The sequence below is a fragment of the Hesperophylax consimilis genome, chromosome 10, assembly GCF_061612785.1.
Source record: "Hesperophylax consimilis isolate HC1 chromosome 10, BYU_Hcon_1.0, whole genome shotgun sequence".
Classification (NCBI taxonomy): Eukaryota; Metazoa; Arthropoda; class Insecta; order Trichoptera; family Limnephilidae; genus Hesperophylax; species Hesperophylax consimilis.
This window is the reverse complement of record NC_142845.1, coordinates 4,878,879-4,899,591: the sequence shown is the minus strand read 5'-3', so window position 1 is coordinate 4,899,591 and position 20,713 is coordinate 4,878,879. Positions and strand designations below refer to the sequence as shown.

Sequence of the window (20,713 nt, the reverse complement as noted above, 5' to 3'; positions counted from 1 at the left end):
GTATATTGTTCTGAGTCGATGGGTCACCAATTTGGCTATAGTTGTGCGTGTTTACTTACCTGTATAACAGCCAATAAATGTGTATAGTGTAGGTTATGATAGAGTGAAACAGATGTAGTTGATAATTTAAGTTTATTGCAAACACGTTACACTATTACACGATTAGAATATCAGAAGGATTTAGTAGGAATCAAGAAATGTCGACCGCCAGGTCAGATCAGAGAAACAGGAATGCTCGTCGGTAATGGATTGGCAGCGAGCTCTGTTTCACGTCGGGTTGCCATCCGTGAAACAGTGTTTCCGTATTAAAATATTATTTTAGGCTGGCAGACAGTTCTTGCCCCCACAGTGTGAAACCGTTGTATTGGGGAGTTTACAATGTAATTGCGCTTATGTGTGTTGCATTGGAATAATGTATTTTGTTGTGTTGTTATTGTAGGTGTTCGTAAGTTTATGAGTTGCAGAAGTTCGCAACAGTCGAATTTAGAGTTTAGAATCTTGAATAAAAAAGTTAAGTTGTTTATTTTACGCCTGTCTTCCAATGTGTGTATTTTTAGAGTATTTAATAAAAAATGATATTATAAGTCTTCTAGTGGGATATTTAATTTAAAATTTATAAAACGTAGAAAATTTTTTTGTATTCGCTCAATGTTATTAATGTGAATTTTGTAAGAGGGAGACCAAACTACCGAGTTGTATTCAATTATGCTTCTAACTAGAGATATGTATAACAGTTTAATGGCTTGTATGGAGTTAAAGTTTTTAGTTGTTCTTAATACGAAGCCTTGTGTTTTCATGCCTTTGTTTACAATTTTGTGGATATGATTGGCGAAACTTAGTTTTTCATCCAATATAAATCCGAGATCTCTCATTTCAGTGACTCTTTCTAAAGCTGTATTGTTAATAGAATATTCAAATAAAACAGGATTTTTATTTCTGCAGAAAGTCAGGGTTTTGCATTTGTCTACATTTTAAAACAGATTATTTTGTACGCACCAATCTTTAAACTTATTAATATTTGACTGTAGTATTTGGCAATGATTTACATCAGTTATTTTTTTGTATAGCTTGATGTCATCAGCAAAGAGCAATACCTCGACATCGTCGAATGTATTATATTATATAATCTTATGTACAGAGATGTGCAAAATGGGTACCCAAAACCATTTGAAATGCAAAATGGAAATGGGTCAAAACTTTTCCATTTGAAAATGCAAAATGATTTTTAGAAAAGCATTTCAAATGCAAAATGCAAAATGGTTTTTAGAAAAGCATTTAAAATGGAAAATACCCATTTTGCATTTTGCATTTCCATTTGAAATGGATTTATTTGAAATAAAGCACATCTCTGCTTATGTATTATATTAGGGAGTCGAAAGGTCTGATGTAAAATGGAAATACCAGTTTTATTTTTTCCGTTCTTTAACACATTTTAAGTCACAGTTTATTAAATGTATACTTATTACAGTACAATAAAACAACAGTTTATTTTTTTATTACATATTTAATTTTATCTCATACATGAACAAATTACATGAGCTGAAAATATATCTACGTTAGATATCCTAATTTAGGTACTTAATTTAATGCAATTGCTATAATGAGAGATCATGTTCACCAATATGTCAACTTGTTACCATTGGGCTTCCTTCAGATTGGATTCACTCCAACCACCGCACTTGTGTATGTTTTCTAGGAAAATACAAAAATATAATCATAATAATATAGCTTTTTATCCATCAGAATGCACAATTCTTTTCATTTATTGAATGGAAAAACATTGATGAATTTAAAATATAAGTTTTAAATTGCAAACACATCTTTGTTAACTTGTTTAGAAAATACCCTTTGTGGACAATAATGAAGCCCTTTACAAAAACGAAGCCTTAAAAAAAGTAATAATTTGGAGATGTCTGAAGTGTTGGGAGAATTCAAATGTCATGTTTTTTTGCAGAAAACTTCTCAATTTAGGAATCAAAAGTGAAAATAAAATTGGTTGACTTTAGGGCCTTCTTCCTTTATTCGATACTCTTGTTGTGTACTCACGTCGCAAACAGCTCAACGTGTATAGTCTGTACAAGGTGCTACTGAAATCACGAGACCTGCATCGCCACCGATTATTATTGAATTCTCGAAACGTCAAAATTAGAACGCTTTTATAACCTCATTAACAATCAAACAGTCGCTGTAGCTGTCATTTTTATATCCTGTCAATCTTTGTCGACTGTTTTGTTTTTAGCATTGATCTGCAAACGCATTGTTACAAAATGCCCAACACAAATGACGCTGTTTAGTGATGATGTTTAAAGTCTCGACGTGAGTAGGTACAGCCACGTCCGGCTGGTCGTAAGAGACTGGCATCGCCGACGAGTTTTACAAAATGTCTGACACGAGTGACGCAATGTTTCAAGTCTCGAGGACATGAGTGGGAACAACCACACCCAGCTGGTCGTAAGAGACTGGCATCGCCGAATAGTTTACAAAATGTCTGACACAAGTGACGCAATGTTTCAAGTCTCGAGGACATGAGTGGGAACAACCATACCCAGCTGGTCACAAGAGACTGGCATCGCCGACGAGTTTACAAAATGTCAGCAGTGCCTGTGAATGAATCTCCGCACATATGAATGGCTGTAGTTGCCAAGATACTCAATTCGTCGCGTATCGGATACTTGAGTATCCCTGTGGAAGGAGGGCCTTAGTCAATTTGTGCGTCCAAAAGGTTAACAGTAGAAGTGAACAAGAATATTTTATATTTCACTTGAATTAGGTTCCTATTTAAATTTATTGTATAAGCAAGATTACATCTCAGCAGTAATCGGGTATCTTCTCGACATTTTGAAATCTTAAAAAAATTTGTGTTAACTATAAAAAGGCTATAAATATGTAGTTGTTATAAGGTAAAATGTCAATCTTTAGTTATATGATTACCTTTTAATTATTGAATCACATTTGAATACATTGAATCATCGAATCAAACGTTTTATAGCGGCGTATTATGATTATTATATTATTCTAGTGGCAGTAAAATCATTTACCATATTTTATTACCAGTAATGGTCATGCAATTTTGATTGAATACATTTTGTTGATTAACAGATAACAATGGTATGAGGCTAGGTTAACGTCCCCCGGTTACATAGGCGAGGACTAATAGGATATACGAGACAAACAAGGCCTCTTCTGCATTCCAAATTCCAATACCAGACACTCTGTAGTGAATCAGCCACAGCTGTTAAATCTATTGGAATTCTCGTGTATTACTTTTCAATATGATTAACAAGAGCAGATCTTTTACCATACACTTCTACTTTAACTCAAAACCTTACGCCGACCCGAATAAACAAACATTAACCAACTGTACCACTACATATTATTACATTAATTTGTTTACTTTAATTTTTAATGAAAAAACATGCATGCAATGCCTTCAAAAGACAATTTTGTACACTTATGTAATATTATGTTAATAGTATTCAAACAGTCAGAGGTTTAAAAGTTCTAACCACAAAACAAAGAACTAACTATCAGTTACAAATGATACAAGTTTAAATGACGCAACAGTTACAGGGCTCTTCTAGAACATCTATTCCTAGGTCTTATACGATCCACACGTAAAGCATTTAACGGTAGATGTTATCACACTACAGCAAACTGTACCAGGTATTCCATACTTCTAACATTAGATAGATTACAATGTCATTGTTTAACAACATTCAATAAAGTGTAATAAGCAACAAACCACTTTGTTCCAAAGCTTTAACTTTCACTTGGCGCGTTCACCATGTTCCGAGTCCTCAATTGCAATTATTCACTCATGGTGCAACGTCCACTAATGTTCAACAATGGTTTTCATGGTTGATGCTATATTCTTAAAATTCAGATCATAAACACTAAACATTATCAACCACAATACTTTCACCTTTTCTAAACCTTTACACGTTCACACAATATCAAGCACAGAATATAGTAAATTACCCTTCACTCACAAATTGTTCAAATCAGAATTGACTCAAGACAAATGGGTTGGATCATCGATGATTCTCCAATATTTATCATGAGACGACGAGAATACAAAATGAAAAGCTGCACATTAAAAAAAAAAAGATTAGTTGAACATTACTGGGTTTGAAGAAATTAGGTATTGTTAGCCATAAAATATTTCAAATGTTTATTGAAAATGCCAGTCATGAAAAGATTTTATTTAAATGATCATCTTTAACAAGAATACTTTAGCAAAATACATTTAGCATAATGTAAAATTTTCGTCAAGCGTTAACTTTTTACCGGGCAAACTTTCCGAGCAAAGAAAATCAGAGTGAATTGTTTTAATCTGCCAATAATTATTAATAAAAGTTAATAATCGTCATTAGGTATTAATTATCAATAACCACTTTTACTGCTACTACGAGAATATCCTAATAATTTTAAAATGTGATTTATGAACGTATTCTAACATTTATTTGTGAAAATGGCAAAAATTGTTGGTGCTAATCACACTGAACATGGATAGTGGCGGCACTTGTATTTCTATTTACACTCTGGACATCGAGTCAAGTCACTCCATCAACTTATTTCACTTTGCTCCATATCGATTAATTAACGGGGGCCGGTGTTTAGTCTATTTGCATATTATGTTAGCTTCTCTGTTTCATGTACCAAATATAAATGTTTTCTCCGCATACAAAAATACACAACTCTCCAAAAAACTAATAATAAACTCTCAAGTAAAACAATAATAGTGCTGAATTGGAGGATTTTGGATGCATACATTTATCTGAAGACGATTGCAAAATTATTTATATGCAGAATAGTTTGCTAACTGACGTTATTAACTGTTAAAAATCTTCAAACAATATTTAAACGGTAACATACTGATGGAACATAACCCTGTTTCTTTATATACGTCACTTTGTTTACACAAACACGACAACCGGTTTTGTAACAACTCAACCCTCGTCAGGGCAAATACAATACGTATTTCTAACCTGGCAAAGGCACCACAAGGTAATCTTTTGGCATTTTCTTGTAAATAAAGTGACATACACAAAGTTAGTTTTTAATTATTCAGTAAGATGCTACACAATTCAGCACATTGATTTTACAAATAATGCAATAAATAAATTCTTAACGGCCGGTCTGTAAACAATTCGTCATACTCAGATTCATTAAACGAGTTGAATTTCTTCGTAAACATAAAACCAAATAATGTAACAGTTTTCCAGCAGCATCGTATTTCCACCAAAAACTGGGGAACATTTCTAAATGGGCTCAAATATCAATCATTATTATTTGTGACAATAAAACAAAGACGAAAAATATACACAGTAAAAAAAAAATATTATTTGACCCATCATATAAACCATTCAATTCAACCCATTGTTATGTTATGTTATGTGTCTATAAATATAATAATAATTATCTCTTTCATCCAAATACACACACTATCACACAATTTGGTCCTAACCCAGTTATACAAGTATTCATCAGTACAAATTTATATTCAAAATGTCAAAATTAGAATACGAAATGCTTGGATATTAATTATTGCGGGTTTAAATATAGGTAGCTACTCCAATTATCGTAATAACTGATCTAATTCAACAATAATTAAATAAGACAATAACTATAACGTATTAACGCAGGGTCTAATAGAAATACCTACAAGTTGTTGTGTACATATAAAAGTCGGTCTTTGAATACAGGATTATATTGTTACATTATTTATTATCATTCATCCATTCAAATATTTAAAAATAATATTAATCGATAGGTACATTAAAATATTTTGGCATAGTAAAGTGAGCTCATATAACCATGAAATAATAGGGAGGTACTTTCCAAATATCTGTTCAAGTCATAATTATTATATATAATGGCACTAAAGTATGTGCATATGGTTATCGTACAAAAATATTCAATTGACTTGCAAAAAAATTACTAAAACAAAACTAATCTTTACGCATCAAAAATATAATAGAAAATTGATTTGAATAGATATTACAGGAATTATAAAGAAAATTCTACAATGTTTTGTACAGCATGTCTTTCACTCAAAAAAGTATTATTCAAGTCCAGTTTTTCAGTTTTATGTACTTTGGTGCCGCAAACAAGTGCTTCATGTTGCGTACAGCATTTCTGTTCTTTAACTTCCACGAAGATTTTCTCTGAACCGGGTAACAGGAATAGATTAAATAAAGAAAAACCACATATCACTCATTGACTTGCTGCTAAAAGTCACCAAACTATAATCAAATTTGAAAAAGATTTTTTTGTTGATATTATCTGTAGAAGGATTTAAAAACTGAAAATTGGATTAAACTTTGAATTATAGTTGTGTTATGAACAGTCCATGAAATATTTTCTATAACATATCGATAAAGGGTCATAATTAGTAGAATGTTAGTCAGCAGCTGATGAGTTTATATGCAATACGTCCACACACACTGACCATTGACAAGTGAACAAATATGGCAGACAAAGAGTGTTCTCAAATTGTAACAATATCATCAAAGCTATGCTCTGTCATTTAGTGTGTAAACTGTTCACTAGAGGTCACTCGTGTTTCAAATATTGGTGTTTTCGTGAGTGTAGGTGTTTGTACCACAGTTGTGGCTTTATAAGAATCGGAATTTTTGAAATATTTTTTTTTTCCACAATATGTGTTACTCTTTTCTAGTATCAACCACGGTTAGTTGGTGACATTTAAGAGCAAGCCAAGGAAATGCGATATCATTTAAAGTAGGGAAAGGTTAACAAATAAGCTCTTTCTAGAAATTCAGAAAATGTACACATAACCCATTAAAGTCATGAGCAGTAAGTCTCAAGTGCCAAAAATTTTTTCAGACTTTTTTTGTAAATTATATCGCATTGCTACAATCATTGCACATGGTTAAAGCATTTGCAAAACAGTGTCACTTGCCTTTCAACTTTCAATATATTGTGTGCGAATATTTGCAATGACATTTTGGACAGATAAGTATATTTTAGAAAAAAAATTGAATAACAACTGCTTTTGGCAAATTCTCTTACATCCTTCAAAGTCATAAGCGTAGAACATGTGAAATAATATAATTTACCATAGAATAATAGGGGAACCTCGAGTCCTGAGAAGCAATACATATATCATTCTTTTAATCACATTTTTACCATCACACTCGACAGTTTTAAGCAAACATCGAGAAATCACAATATATCACAATAAAAGTTTTTTTTTTTAAATTACATTATAAGTTGTCAACTTTTACATGAGATGTCCCTAGTTGACGATGAGTCAATAAATGAAAAAGTCACCCTTAAAATTTAATTGCACTTTTGAAATAACATTTTTTTAAATTGAGTATTTAAACGAGCACTGGCGATGTCCATGCGCAGAGAAACAATATCCGAAAACGATACAAAACAATCACAATGTTCACTTGATTTATATGGAGAGTCTACACCGTGGAATGAACCACTTATTTCTACAATGCGTTGGGTAGGATTTGATATGCGTAGAGTTACGGGCGGCTATTGCGGTCAGCTGTAGCGGAGGGCCCAGGCGGAGCGTGTACCTCCTTGGCAAGGCATCTTGTCATCCGCTGCGGGCCCTGCCGGCCTGGGGGGGCCCCCTTGGCGGGAACAGCCCAGCAGGCACAGCAGGCCCCCCTGGAGGGTTAGGGCCCCGAGGGGGCGCACGACATGGGGGCTCCCGTGGATGTCCCTAGTCCCAGCCATTCTCCTTGACCATGTGAGCGAGCTCAATGATGAATTTGCCCTCCTTGTATTTTTGGCTGGACTCAAATGCATGCTCCTAAAAAGTAGAAAGGTTGATTTAGTCTCTGCATTATTTAAAGAAATTCCAAATCATGATACTCTTTGTAGTGGTTTTTGTGTAAGTTTTAGATAGCATTAAAGACAATCTTTTCTTAGACCAAATAAACAAATAATAAGTCAGTGAATCCAAGACCAAAAAATATCTTAAGGCATTTGAAAAACTATAAATGGAATAAAGCATCAAAACAAAAACAAAAAACTTACTATTAAAGGTGATTTGATTAATTATAGTTGTTACATTTTATTAAATTCTAGTGCAGACACGTGAAAAATCAGAGGATAGTCTGAATTTTGAAAATGAAAAAAAATTTATGTTGTTAAAATATTATATTATAGGTAGGTACTTTATCGTTTGGCTGAATTCCTCACCAACTCAATTTGGATAGTTGATAACTTCAACTGCCTACGTACTTGCTAACAAAATACAAATAATAAATAAAGTAGTTATTTGTATCAGAGGAACAGATTCAGCGAACCACGTTTCATAAAATTGTAAGAAATGCCTTACGTATTTCCAGCCGAGCATGGTCTTGCAGCTCTCGCAGTAGATATCCGCCACTGCATGTAGCCCGGTTAGCAGGACTCTCTCCTCTGCCGGACCACAGCCCACATTGACTCTGGAATCACAATATGGGAACATTAGAGCACTTGCACTTGCGCTAACTATTACCTAAACCTACAGAGGCAGGGCCCTTGGTGACTGGGCAGGACACGATCACACAGTGGTGGTACAAAGACAATATACATATTAACAGTTGACTTGTATGCCACATGGGGCCTAGTATACTATATGGGTCCTAGTAGCGAGAGATTTATCTAGATTGTCTCGCTAATTGTAAACAACACGACCTACCTATCTACTTGCGAGTGAACTACCTACTCGCGACGTCTAGAGCTACCTACGACAATACGTTGCGAGTTGGTCTGGCACATTACGCCAACTCACTAGAAGGTTCTAGCCTGTTGCCTAGGAATAATAGCAGCGCCAACGAAAGTTCCAGTAAGACCCAGACTGAGCGAGTTGTCTCTGTTTTACCTGCGATCTCGCTTACCTACTGATGCCATCGGCCGGTCTGTATAAATAAGCCCGACGCAGCGAGCAGTCAGTCAGTCATCAATCAGCCGTCAATTAACAAGGCTCAACGAGTGATAACCCGCGCACCTCTATCCACGCGTAGGACAACATTCCCAGCTCTGCTCGGTTCAACCACCGACTCCATCGGGATATCATCATAGCGCCTTGGCCCCGGCCACCGTCTCTGGCCAGCGCTACACCGGATCACAGCACCCTGGTTCCAGCGCATCTGACCAGCGCTACATCCGCGCACCTAGACCACGCAGCTTCCTCCCCGTACAACCGCCTACAAGGTCCACCGCACCTTCGGATTTCTTGTCAGCACTGGAGTATCAGAAGACCCACGTTCTTCGACAGTTCCTGACCGTCAACGAGTCCGGTCACCAGCAGCGGCGTCGACTCACTGACCCGCGCTTGACCAGCACATCATCGCCTGTATCCGAAGTGATCAACATCGGTCCTAAGTCATCTCTCATAACGGCTACCTGACTCAATAAAACACTACGACCTTCAAGCCGTCTTTCATTTGGTACCTCCTCACCAGAGATCCCCAAAATACTATATGGGGCCTAGTATGCTATGTGGGGTCTAGTGTACTATTTGGTGCCTAGTATACTACATGGGGCCAAGTATACTATATAGGGCCTAATATACTATCTCTGACCTGCTAAACTACCTGGGGTCTAGTTTACTACATAGGGCCTAGTGATTTACCTGGGGTCTAGTATACTATCTGGGGCCTAGTATACGAGCTCACAATGGGACACATTTTACATATTTATTTACGTCCTTTAGAGTTTTTACATCATAAATATTACAATAGTAATTGTACAACAATTTATTATTGTATAAAAAATACATTATGTACCTATATTAGTTGGTATTTGTCATCAAGCCACTGGGTTTAGCGAAAAAAAAAATCTCAAAGTAAGCTTGAGTTTGGTTAAATGACGAAAAAATGTTCCGATAAAAAAGTTGTTGTTTAAAGTTAGCATTAATGTACATAATAAAATTAATAAATCTAATAAAAAGTTGACAGTATTGAAGAACTGAGCTAATCCAGGCAAGATACTCTTTTTTTTCAAGAATTTTTATTTTTTTTAAAGAAAGACAAACATTCCCGGGTTACGAATAACCTGACAATATTTGAAAATCTCCTACTACCACCATAGTAAGCTGAAAATTTTTGCTTGTGTTGTGATGGAGGACTTAGTCAGCCGAGGAATTGAACACACTACGCCTGGTTGGGACCCAAAAGCGATGTGAACTCGGCCACCGACCGGTCAAAATGCTTGAAATGGCTTTATGGTGACCAGATCTGAACAGCCAGGTATTACTCTTCCCCCATTTCCTGCCACTTCTCACTACCTTCAGTCTCACAACATACCCCTATTGGGGATGCCGTAGTCTTACTGGCTCCAGACGGTTGGGATCAGTTGGGACTCTTGCGCGGTATTCACATTAAAAAAATATATATATATTATTTTCAAATACTTACACAGAATTAAATAAGTATGCTCTTCCCTGGCTGCCTTGGAATGACTGTGAACAAAAAGAAAATAATTGTTAATACATAAAAATAAAAATGGCTAGTGAGTTCCTAGGAATATTCGATTAATTTGATACGACCCTTTTTTGTTCCATTGTATTAAGTATATATTAAAAAAAATGATAAAGCACAAAAAATAAAATAAAACCAGGAAATAAACACCAAATAATTGTATAATGGAATGGTTATAATTATTATGAAGGTGTATTTCCCACTTTTTGTTCAATTATATTTTTCAGGTGTAAATTATGTTCGTAAAATTCATTAATGCTGTGGAAAATCCATATTTTTTGTAACAATCTTGGTGAATACATATTATTTTATATGATTTTACGTCCAGCTGGGATTGATTTTGAGAACAGAATATATCTAGTGAGCTATCGAAAATTATACAAAGTTTTCAAATAAAACTAAATACGAAACAATGTTGGTAAAACATGTAACTAACATAAAATAAAAAATTAGAACAATACTACATATAAGACAAATCACTAAAACTAAATTACCAACACTACTATAATTTGTAGTATTCAACAAAGTGCTGGTATAGATTATTCTCAATTCTATAAATTGAGTCGGTAAATATATCAATAGTACCCCCTAAACGTGTTGCCCAGATCATGCACCCTATTGGTATACACAATGAGTGTGTCTAATAGTTGGTTGTGTATGTATTGCATAATAATGTTACATTTCATCTTGTGTTCCCAGTCGCTACAATGAAATTTAATAGTGGCAACGATGGCAGGGCTGTCAATTAAGTTGTTAATGCCTCTTTGCAATACAACCAGTTCTGACATAATTTCCTCATTCATTATTCATTATAAAAAGTGATTTAATTTTTGTTCATCATCTGCTGAAAAAAGTGTAAGTTATACAAAACACATTGAGAACAGGCAACGCCGCAAAAACAGATGCTTGATTGATTGTCCATCGGTGACCGTAGACAATCAGTAATCAGCAGAGAGCAGTCAACAATCAGCAACAGTGGCGGCTCGTGACTTTTGGGTGTACTAGAGTGCTAATATTATAAAAAATGGCATTTCTGATGTTGTTATAGCTGAAAATGATTTTTTATTTTTTTTTCGAAAATCGATTTTTTGTATGAAGATTTTCAGGAAATTTCAGTATAGCCGTGCGCCGCACGGAATTCCTGAAAATCTTCATACAAAAAATCAATTTTCGAAAAAAAAAAAAAAAAATCTTTTTCAGCTACAACAACATCAATTAAGCCATTTTTTGAAATATTAGCACTCTAGTAACCCAAAAGTCACGAGCCGCCACTGATCAGCAAGCCAGCAGATGGAAAATTGTTAGTTTAAAATAGCCAAGCGAGTCCAGAGAAGAGACTAGAAACAGCAGAACCAAAACTAATTTGTTAGACGCGTGTAAATAGAACACCTACATTACTACCTGAGCTCGCCTGAGGTATGAGTTGAAATATATGGAACAAAAAAACAGATATTTAAAAGCTTCATAGCTCATGATAGAGATAATACAAGCTGAAAATAGTTCAGTCAACCTCGAAATTCCACGCAAGAAAAACGTGACGCTAAAATTAAGTGTTCCAGAGTTTTAGGACAAGCAAAGATGTTTTAAGAGCTATGAAACTGTTGGAAAAACTACCTATCAGACGATAAATCATTCTTCCACCTGGTCCTTCATTATTATTGTACGGAAAGGTCAAATCTATTCACACGATGACAATAAAATAATAATATCAGCCGACAGAAATTGCGTGCTTGTGTGCCTTTTTGTAGTTTTGTGATATTATGAAAGATTATAGTTATTGCGACATTATGACCTACCGACTGAAGTTATAATAGTATTATAGGCTTGATGGAAAATGCATATAAAATGAGGATAAATAATTGTTTTTTCTATCTAAAAAAATGTAAAAAACGTATTTCAAAGAATTTAAGAATATTCAAGATGGAAGAGGCTGCTATCAATGCTTTTATAGCAGATTTCCAGAAACCGTTTGTTGAAAATTAAAAATCTGTCTTTGAATTTTTGACATCTAATTATTTATTCACATGCGAACAGTAGAAGAAGTTAGGAATGCCCGAGGAAGACATGGAACGATCAAGTGAATCAGCATGTCAGGAGTCAGAATAATAGAAGTGTATGTATGAGACGATGTATGAATTTGAATGAGTCAAAGAGTGTGTGCCAAAACCGAGTTGTTTTGCGGTTAGTTTGTAATTATTTATTAACTCAGAAATAAGTTGTGTCATAGCCATTTCTATAAAACCCTGATGGAAATATGTATACACATACATTTAAGACAAATTGGAAGCGATGAACCTCATCAAAAATAGTCTATGAAAAAACATGTTTCCAGGCGAATTTAGATACTGTTATAGTAGCAATTTAATCTAATTCCATGCATTAGTTCGCCTGCAAATGGTTTTAATAACTATACAGGGTGTCCGGAGGTTTTTTACTACTACTTTCATGTAGAATCACCTCCAGAAGTTAGCGCACTTTACCCCCGAACACCCTGTTTTATACAATTTATTGGAAACATAATATTGTTTCTTTTGAAATCGATGAAATTTTGAAGTCGTTACGGAAATTGTATGACACTACTGTCAAAGGGGACAGTTTTCCATTGTACACGGAGAAAAATTGGTACTGCTGATTTATTAAAATCCTATTAAAAACGGATTAGCATATTATCATTTACTAATATTTTTTTAGTACATTAACAATATATCGGAACACGTGTTCATGCACCTGTGTTTGTCCTGATAGTACACAATGAAGAAATGCGAAAATATTAGAATTTTTGTGAACACGTATGTCGACTTAGCCATAACGCATTCGTGTTTTACTGATAGTTTTATTAGGAAACCTGTCAATTTATTCGTTAAAGGCCTGCAGTCCCGTTTTTAACCGGAATACGAATAATTTGAAGAGATTTTTTAATAAATTCGCAATGTTTTATATCAGAAGTTATCTCCGTATACATTTGAGTACAGAAATAAAATAAAAATTAGTCAAGAGTCAGAATAACAGAAGCAAGGATTGTGTGCCATGACCGTGAGTTGTTTGTACCCTACGTCTCTGAAAGAGCGTGATGGTTAATTGACCAATAAAGGTTTAAAATCGCTTTTATTGCAATGCTAATATATTACTTTAGAACACAACTATTGTTTGCATAATTCAATAATTAAATAATAATTCAAATAGGGTTGCAATACAGTAACTATTATAATCATGCAATAATATCATAATGCAGTGTTCCTACCCTGTTCCCCACAGCTTTTCCACCACATAACTTATATCTCTAATTGGGGTTGATATCAAAGTGCCCCCTGGTATTTAAGTGGGGTGGGTGTGTCATAAAAAAATACTTCAAACGTCATCATGTACATTGTACAATCGGGGCAGGAACAATGGAGGTAGGTCCACTTAGCAAACTAGCTTCAGTGCGATATCCGAAGGGTTTAGATATCGTCAAAAAATTCATTCAAACTCCAAAACGCATTAAAAATAACTTCTGTGTGTACCTCTTTTCGAGTTACACGGACAAAAATTAGTATTGCTAATTTATTAAAGTTAAAAACGGGATTGCAGGCACTTAACGAATGACTTAATAGGTTTCCTGATAAACTTTCAGTAAAATACTAATATATTATCACGATGTCGGAAAACGTGCGGAAACGTAATAAAAATCTTAATATTTCGCATTTCATGTTATTGTGTTACTAAAAGTTTACCAGGAAACTGCCTGCAATCCCGTTTTTAACCGAATTATCAATAATTTTAAGATATTCTTAATAAATTATCAATACTCATTTTTCTTTGTGTATAACGCTATCCTGCACCTAGGTTGAGTTTTTTACATATTGCTACGTATACACTTGCGAGCCAAAACGAAAAGGAAAACCGCGAAACGCCGCCTGCGGTTGTTTCGTTCTTTTACCATAATTCGTGGTTCGGCTCGCAAACGTATAAGCAGCATAACACGCATCTATTTACCAATGCAAAATTTAAAAATACGTTAATGGTTGCCTCATGCGCTAGTATTATACATAACTCAACTGGGTTCTACATTATACTTAGTACAAGTTTATTTATTTCACCTCATGTGTCTCTAATTACGGAAATAAAATGTGAGCCAACGAAGACGATAACAGACCTTTGGCGTAATCTTAACGATAAAGCAGAAAATTAATGTGTTCGCCGATATAGTAAAAAGTAAAAATCAAAATTGGTCAAAGTTCACGCCAGAGTTGACATCATGAAATTTGCACAGATTTTGATATCCAAAATAATTTTTAGGCCAACTTAACCTTATTCAGCTCGCAATCTCGTTTCCATCAAGAGCTAAGGAGCTTTAAAATGTCATTTAAACTGTCAAAAGAAAAGACAAAACGAAATACTGTTTGAAGCATGGATGTTTCAATTATTATACCTATAATAAGAAAAATAGCGTTGAAACAGGTATAATTTGAGATTTTCACGGCCAAAAGTATTATGGTGATTTATTTTTGGGGTATGATTCCGTGTTGCGCTACCTGCTTCTATAATCACCGTTTTGAACAGCATTACAGTATCCATCAGTAATGTAAAGTAAAGAAGGATGTAGCGCAACACGGCATAATACCCCAAAAATAAATCACTAAAAGTGTAAACAGTTCACGATTTAGAAAATGGTTTAGTTAAGAAAGGGTTCAAGATGTATGGGAATTATTTTCTGTCGATTGCCACTGAAAGCTCGATCTACAGCCTATATGTATACATACACATTAGAAACAAGGTCAAAGTGTCTTGAAACTCGGGCGAAACCGGATTGTAACAACTAGTTAAACACAAAACAAGCATGTCTTGTCACCGATTAGGTGCAGAATCCGGGTGTTCCTGCAAGAAAACCAAATTGGCCAACAATTCCAATAGCATAAGTCGCTGACTTACAGTCACAGAATCCAAGTTCAAGGCAGTACAGAATATTCTTAGCAGGTCGGTGATCCCGTTCCACAAAGGATGGTCCATTGTGCATTGTGTACAGTGTACAGCATCCACCGTGCGCTGGCGAGATCAAATCTCTCAGGATATAACTATTCTCATACTAAGTTGGAGAACACAAAACTAACGGAGAAATAATATGAACCAGGTGAAACTAGTTACATAATGTACGTAAATGAGATTATTAGAGGTAATTCGTATTTACGCATGTCACATAGTAAATATTATTGAAACAGAACAGCGTGAAATGTCCGTGTTTCATTTGAATAACAGATTTTGAAAGGAATTTCAACGACCTCAAAACTAAATTTGATAATTCGCCAAGAATAATGAATAATTGCGTAGGTACATAGATATCTATACATACGTGCCAGAAGGAAGGAGCGATAAGAATGGTTAATAATATAATTTGTACATCTTTAAATAGTATAAAATAAAGTCGCTATCCGCGTCTGTCTGTCTGTGCGCTTAGTTCTTCTAAACTATGCAACGGATTTTGATAGGATTTTTACTATAATTTAGAGAATCTCTTCTTCAAGGTTTATATATATATAATACATGCATATTATACTTATAGAAGGTAGAGAAAAGTCGATGTTTTGTAATTAAGTCATGAAAAATATATTTTCGGGCCCTTTCATTGCTAACGTTGGCTAAACCTTATGAGATACATCAAAATAGTGTTGTACAGAATTGTATATCTTGAAAAGGCCTACAGAAAAGTTTGCGTAAGTATATATATATATTTTTTAAATTTTTATTGTGAAAAACAGTTTACATATATAACCAACTACATTTCACAATTTGTAGTTGATAGCTTATTATAATAACATTAATTATATAATATAATAGGTAGATTAATAATGACAGGTGCTAAAGAATACCATTATTTCGCTCTTGAAATGATTGAGATTCGATTGAAAAATGTCAATTTCGGAAGAAAGGTTTAATAGTGAGGTCATTCTCCCCAGAGGCATGATCATTGGTAGGTTGATCCTGCCTCTAGGAAAAATACACAGCCTGTGTTGCCTCGCTCTGGTGAAGTTATCGGGGACATAAAGTGACCATTTTTTCAGAACATCAGGATTGCAAATCCGCCCGTTTAGCAGCTTGTGTGCTACTAATACCATATGTGTATCTCCTATTTATGACCTCAAAGCAACGCCGGATACACGTCCCCTAGTAGTGTTATAATTCTAACTATATAATCTTCATGTCTTTTCTCTGCAGGAATAGGCAGAGAGGATGAACCCACACTCTGCTGTCTCACACTTCTCGCTTCCATACACATTTATACAGCTTGGTATTCTATCTTCCGGACCCTTGAGATGCACAGATGCTTTTCTTGATATAATATACAGGGTGTCTGGGGGAAAAGTGCACAAACTTCAAGATGTGATTCTACGTAGTAAAAAAACGCACCTTTTTCAGAAATTTCAACGTTTTAAGGTACTTAAGGAATTTCCTGGAGAGACCATATTACAAATGAGGAGGTTCTCCAAAGAATCGAAGGAGGAAGGCACCTGCTCAGGACCTTGTCCGAAAGGCGTGCAAGATGGATCGGCCATGTTATACGACAAGAAGGCCTCTTGCATGTCATAATGGAGGGTATGACCGAGGGGACCAACTCTAGGAGACGCCCACGCCGAGAGTACCTGGAGGACCTGCTGGTGGACGTGCGCTGCTCATCATATGCAGAAGTCAAAAGAGCCGCACAAGACAGGGAAGAATGGAAGAGATTAGATAAAATTGCTGCAAACCAATCCCAGGATTGAAACCAGAGAGAGAAGGAACTTGTAATTTTTTAGGGAAAAATATTTTTGTATCAGAAAAAAAATCAACGGAATTTCGAAAAAAGTAATTTAATTTTTTTACTTCTTCCATCATGTAGAATGATCTCACGAAGTTTGTGCATTTAACCCCCGGACACCCTAAATATTGTAACTTTTTTTTTCAATTGAAAATATCTTGGTGGTGACGAGATGGTGTTTTATGTTGTTCTTCGACAGTGAAATGACTAGTTTAAAGCTTATGAAGAAAATGACGTTCTGAAATAAGTAACATTCATAAATTTCAGAACGCAAGAGCTGAAGTGTTTGTACTGATTCGGAAAACAGATTTTCTGGTGAGTATTTGAGAAATGTTGGTGTAGTTGTAGTGTAGTGTAGTGCACATACAAGGAGAAAAATGACTACTGCTAATTTATAATGAATCTCTTCAAATTATTGATAATTCCGATTAAAAATGGGATTGCAGGCCCAGGTTTCGTGATAAACTTTTAGTAAATAACGAATATATTATCATGACGTCGGAACACGTGTTCATGAAAATTCGAACATTTTTGCATTACAACGAAAATTCTTTGTATCGTCAAGATAAATCCATAAAACATTCTTAAAATGATGTTTTATTAATAGGGCCTGTTAATTAATCGTGAGGGCAAAGTTCGATTTCGCCGCGTGTATCAAGACGCCAGAACTCACTGTTCTAGAGAAGTGCTGCTTCTGATCATCACACAAACAGACTTCTGCTTCATAGTAAAGATACAACACGTGACGTTTGTGTTGATGTTAGAAAATCAGTTTGTTTTGGTAGAACTATTTTGGCACGCATCTCTACTGCGTAGGTATCTTGGGAATCGCCCATAGACGCAGAGAACATCGTGTTGTCTATTGCAACATTTATTAATTAAGTACGACGGCGCGGCGGCGGTTGGCAGTGAACTCTGCCGTGAAAATTACAAGACACAAGGAAGAACTAATTGTATTTTTACCAGATTTTCCCAAAATACCCACAGGCTTAACTTTAATCCCATTCATTACGCAGGTGCCCACGATTCGCTTGGACTGGGTCAACCGCGATTTACACTGACGAAACGGAATGCCAAAGAAAACAGATTATTTTGATTAAGCCGGACTACGTGGACGAGGGGTAAGTCTCTCGACTAGCAAGCTTCAAATCCCGGAGCGCGCAAGTCAATTTTATTTAAATAATTTGTGTTATTTATCGTATGTTTTACTGTTTAGTATCGCCCTGGTGTAAGACCACAATTCAGAATTGAAGCGTTGCTTGAGATGGGTTTGGTCGTGTTAGGTGACCAGATCTGAATAGCCAGGTATTCCCCACCTTCCTCTTCTCCAACTCCTTTCCTCCCCACTACCGTCAGCCTCACAACATACCCCAATTGGGTATTCCATAGTCTCACTGGCTCCAGATGGTTGGGAGTAGTTGGGACTCTAGTGCGATTTCACATTCGATGACTTGACACTACCTACATCTCCAATTTTTGGCGAGAGTTTAAACTACTAAGAAATACTTATTTTTTTATTAACCCCATCATCATTTTTCCACAATTTTCAAAATCAATTTCTCGAAATAATGTTTTATGAAGACACAATGCATGGAGAAGAATGAGGATTGCTAATTTATTAAGAATCTCTTCAAATTGCAGGCCTTCAATGAATGAATTAACAGGTTTCCTGATAAACATTTGTAAACTGCTAATACATTAATCAAGACTTACCTTACTAAAAGTTTCTCAAGAAACCTGTTAATTATTTCGTTAAAGGCCGCCTGCAATCCCATTTTTAACCGCATTACCAATAATTTTAAGAGATTCTTAATAAATAATATTTGTCTAAAATCAAACATTGATATTTTTTCGGATTCACTGTTCAAATTCAAACGTGGCATCATGTCAATAATATAAACTGTTCAATGCGCATAAATACACACACACACACAAACACTCACACCTATATACTACACACGCCACCTAGTAATTAGAGAATAAACATACCACTTAGCAGACATTACAAGGAAACATATCATAGGTACCCAACATGAAGGATCTAATTCCTGTATATTGTTTCATCACATGTAAATCATGTACTTTTTGTTTCTATAATGCAAAATAAAATAAATTAGCATTACTTATTTTCTACGTGTGCCATCACAGTGTGATTGTGTTTAATATTCGGAGAAAAACACAGCACCTACTTGTTAATGCACAAAGACAAAATAGTTTTAATAAAAACCCGTGCTAAAATACTAGAAAGCGTAAATCCGACGAAAAACAATCGATAATTGCCAATAAAAACACTAAGCAACGAAAACCGGAATGTCAATATTATGAACTCAATACAATTGAGTGTAATTTTATTAACAATACGCGTGGAGCCCGGTTCAAAAATTTTATTGCAAAATAATCAATTGAATGCATAACTGATTAGTGGCCTAGTGTTTCAAATCTACGGGATTGCAACCTGAGGTCGCGGGTTCAATTCCCTGCTAGATAAGCCTTCTGTCAATACGCAAGCAACTCTTTCAGATTATAATTACGGTAGCAAGAGAAAATACATAATACATAATAGAAAATTTGTTTGCATGTTCCGTTTCCCATTCAAGATGGTGGCAGTTTAGGATACAACATTTTTATCCCGCCAGAGTTCTCAAGAGCGTAAATCCTACTACGAGCTGTCATATCAGAATAATCAATAGACAGGTACCTACCTACCACCGGTCTGAAATAGTAAGGTACCTACCTACCACCGGCCTGAAAAAAGTTTGAATAAATAATAATTATTGTCATTGAGACAGTGACGTTTCTTTAGACAAATTGTATAATTCCTTATTTGAAACAAAAAAATGTTACGTTTATACGTAATATTTCTCCAGTTTATTGCGCATAAACTGGAGAAAATTTCCGAGAGCCGAACCACAAATTACGGGAAAGGAACGAAGAAATTTGTGTTTTGTTTTATTATAAGAGAATTCTACTGTTCACACAATCTCTAAATGAGTACAGAGGTATCTGTTTACCTATATAATATGTATAAAACACGATTAATTATTTTTGTGTTGATTATCGGTCAGTGGCTAAGTTGGCATTGCATTTGGGACCCACCCAGCCTGGTTAAGACCTCCATCACGACACAATCAACACTTTCCGCTTATTGTGAAATTTTCAAATATTGTCAGATTATTCGTACCCGGGAATGTTTGCCTTTCTTCAAAAAAATATAGTAATGTACATAATACGAATCCATCTATGTTCAAATTTCGAGTTGGGCTATTTATTTAAAACAAAGTTAGTTTAGGTTGAGTCAAGTTCAGAGTGTTAGTTTAAATTGCCTAGTTTTAGCTAGGCACGGGGTAATTTTTGGGATAATTTCCCTTTTTTTATTTACTTGGGCTCTTCGATGTTAAACCTTCGGGCAAGGTGATTTAAAAATAAACCCTTCTGGGTCGCGAGGTAATAGAAGAAACGATAACTTAAAATATGCATATCTAAAAATTTG

The 20,713-nt window shown here is 35.1% G+C and overlaps 1 protein-coding gene across 4 annotated transcripts in view; it reads right to left on the bottom strand.

Annotated features, from left to right (window-relative positions):
• Positions 1 to 1,509: 1,509 nt before the first annotated feature.
• The window catches only part of Ypel (Yippee-like), a 349,849-nt gene continuing 330,645 nt past the window's right edge, over positions 1,510 to 20,713 (bottom strand). For all 4 annotated transcript variants that reach the window (XM_089636519.1, XM_089636521.1, XM_089636520.1 and 1 more), the window contains 3 exons: positions 10,389 to 10,432; positions 8,324 to 8,432; positions 1,510 to 7,792 (listed from right to left, as the gene is read on the bottom strand). In XM_089636519.1, coding sequence (XP_089492645.1) covers positions 7,703 to 7,792; positions 8,324 to 8,432; positions 10,389 to 10,432 — 243 coding nt within the window. In that variant the 3' untranslated portion in view covers positions 1,510 to 7,702. The remainder of the gene's footprint in view (positions 7,793 to 8,323; positions 8,433 to 10,388; positions 10,433 to 20,713) is intronic.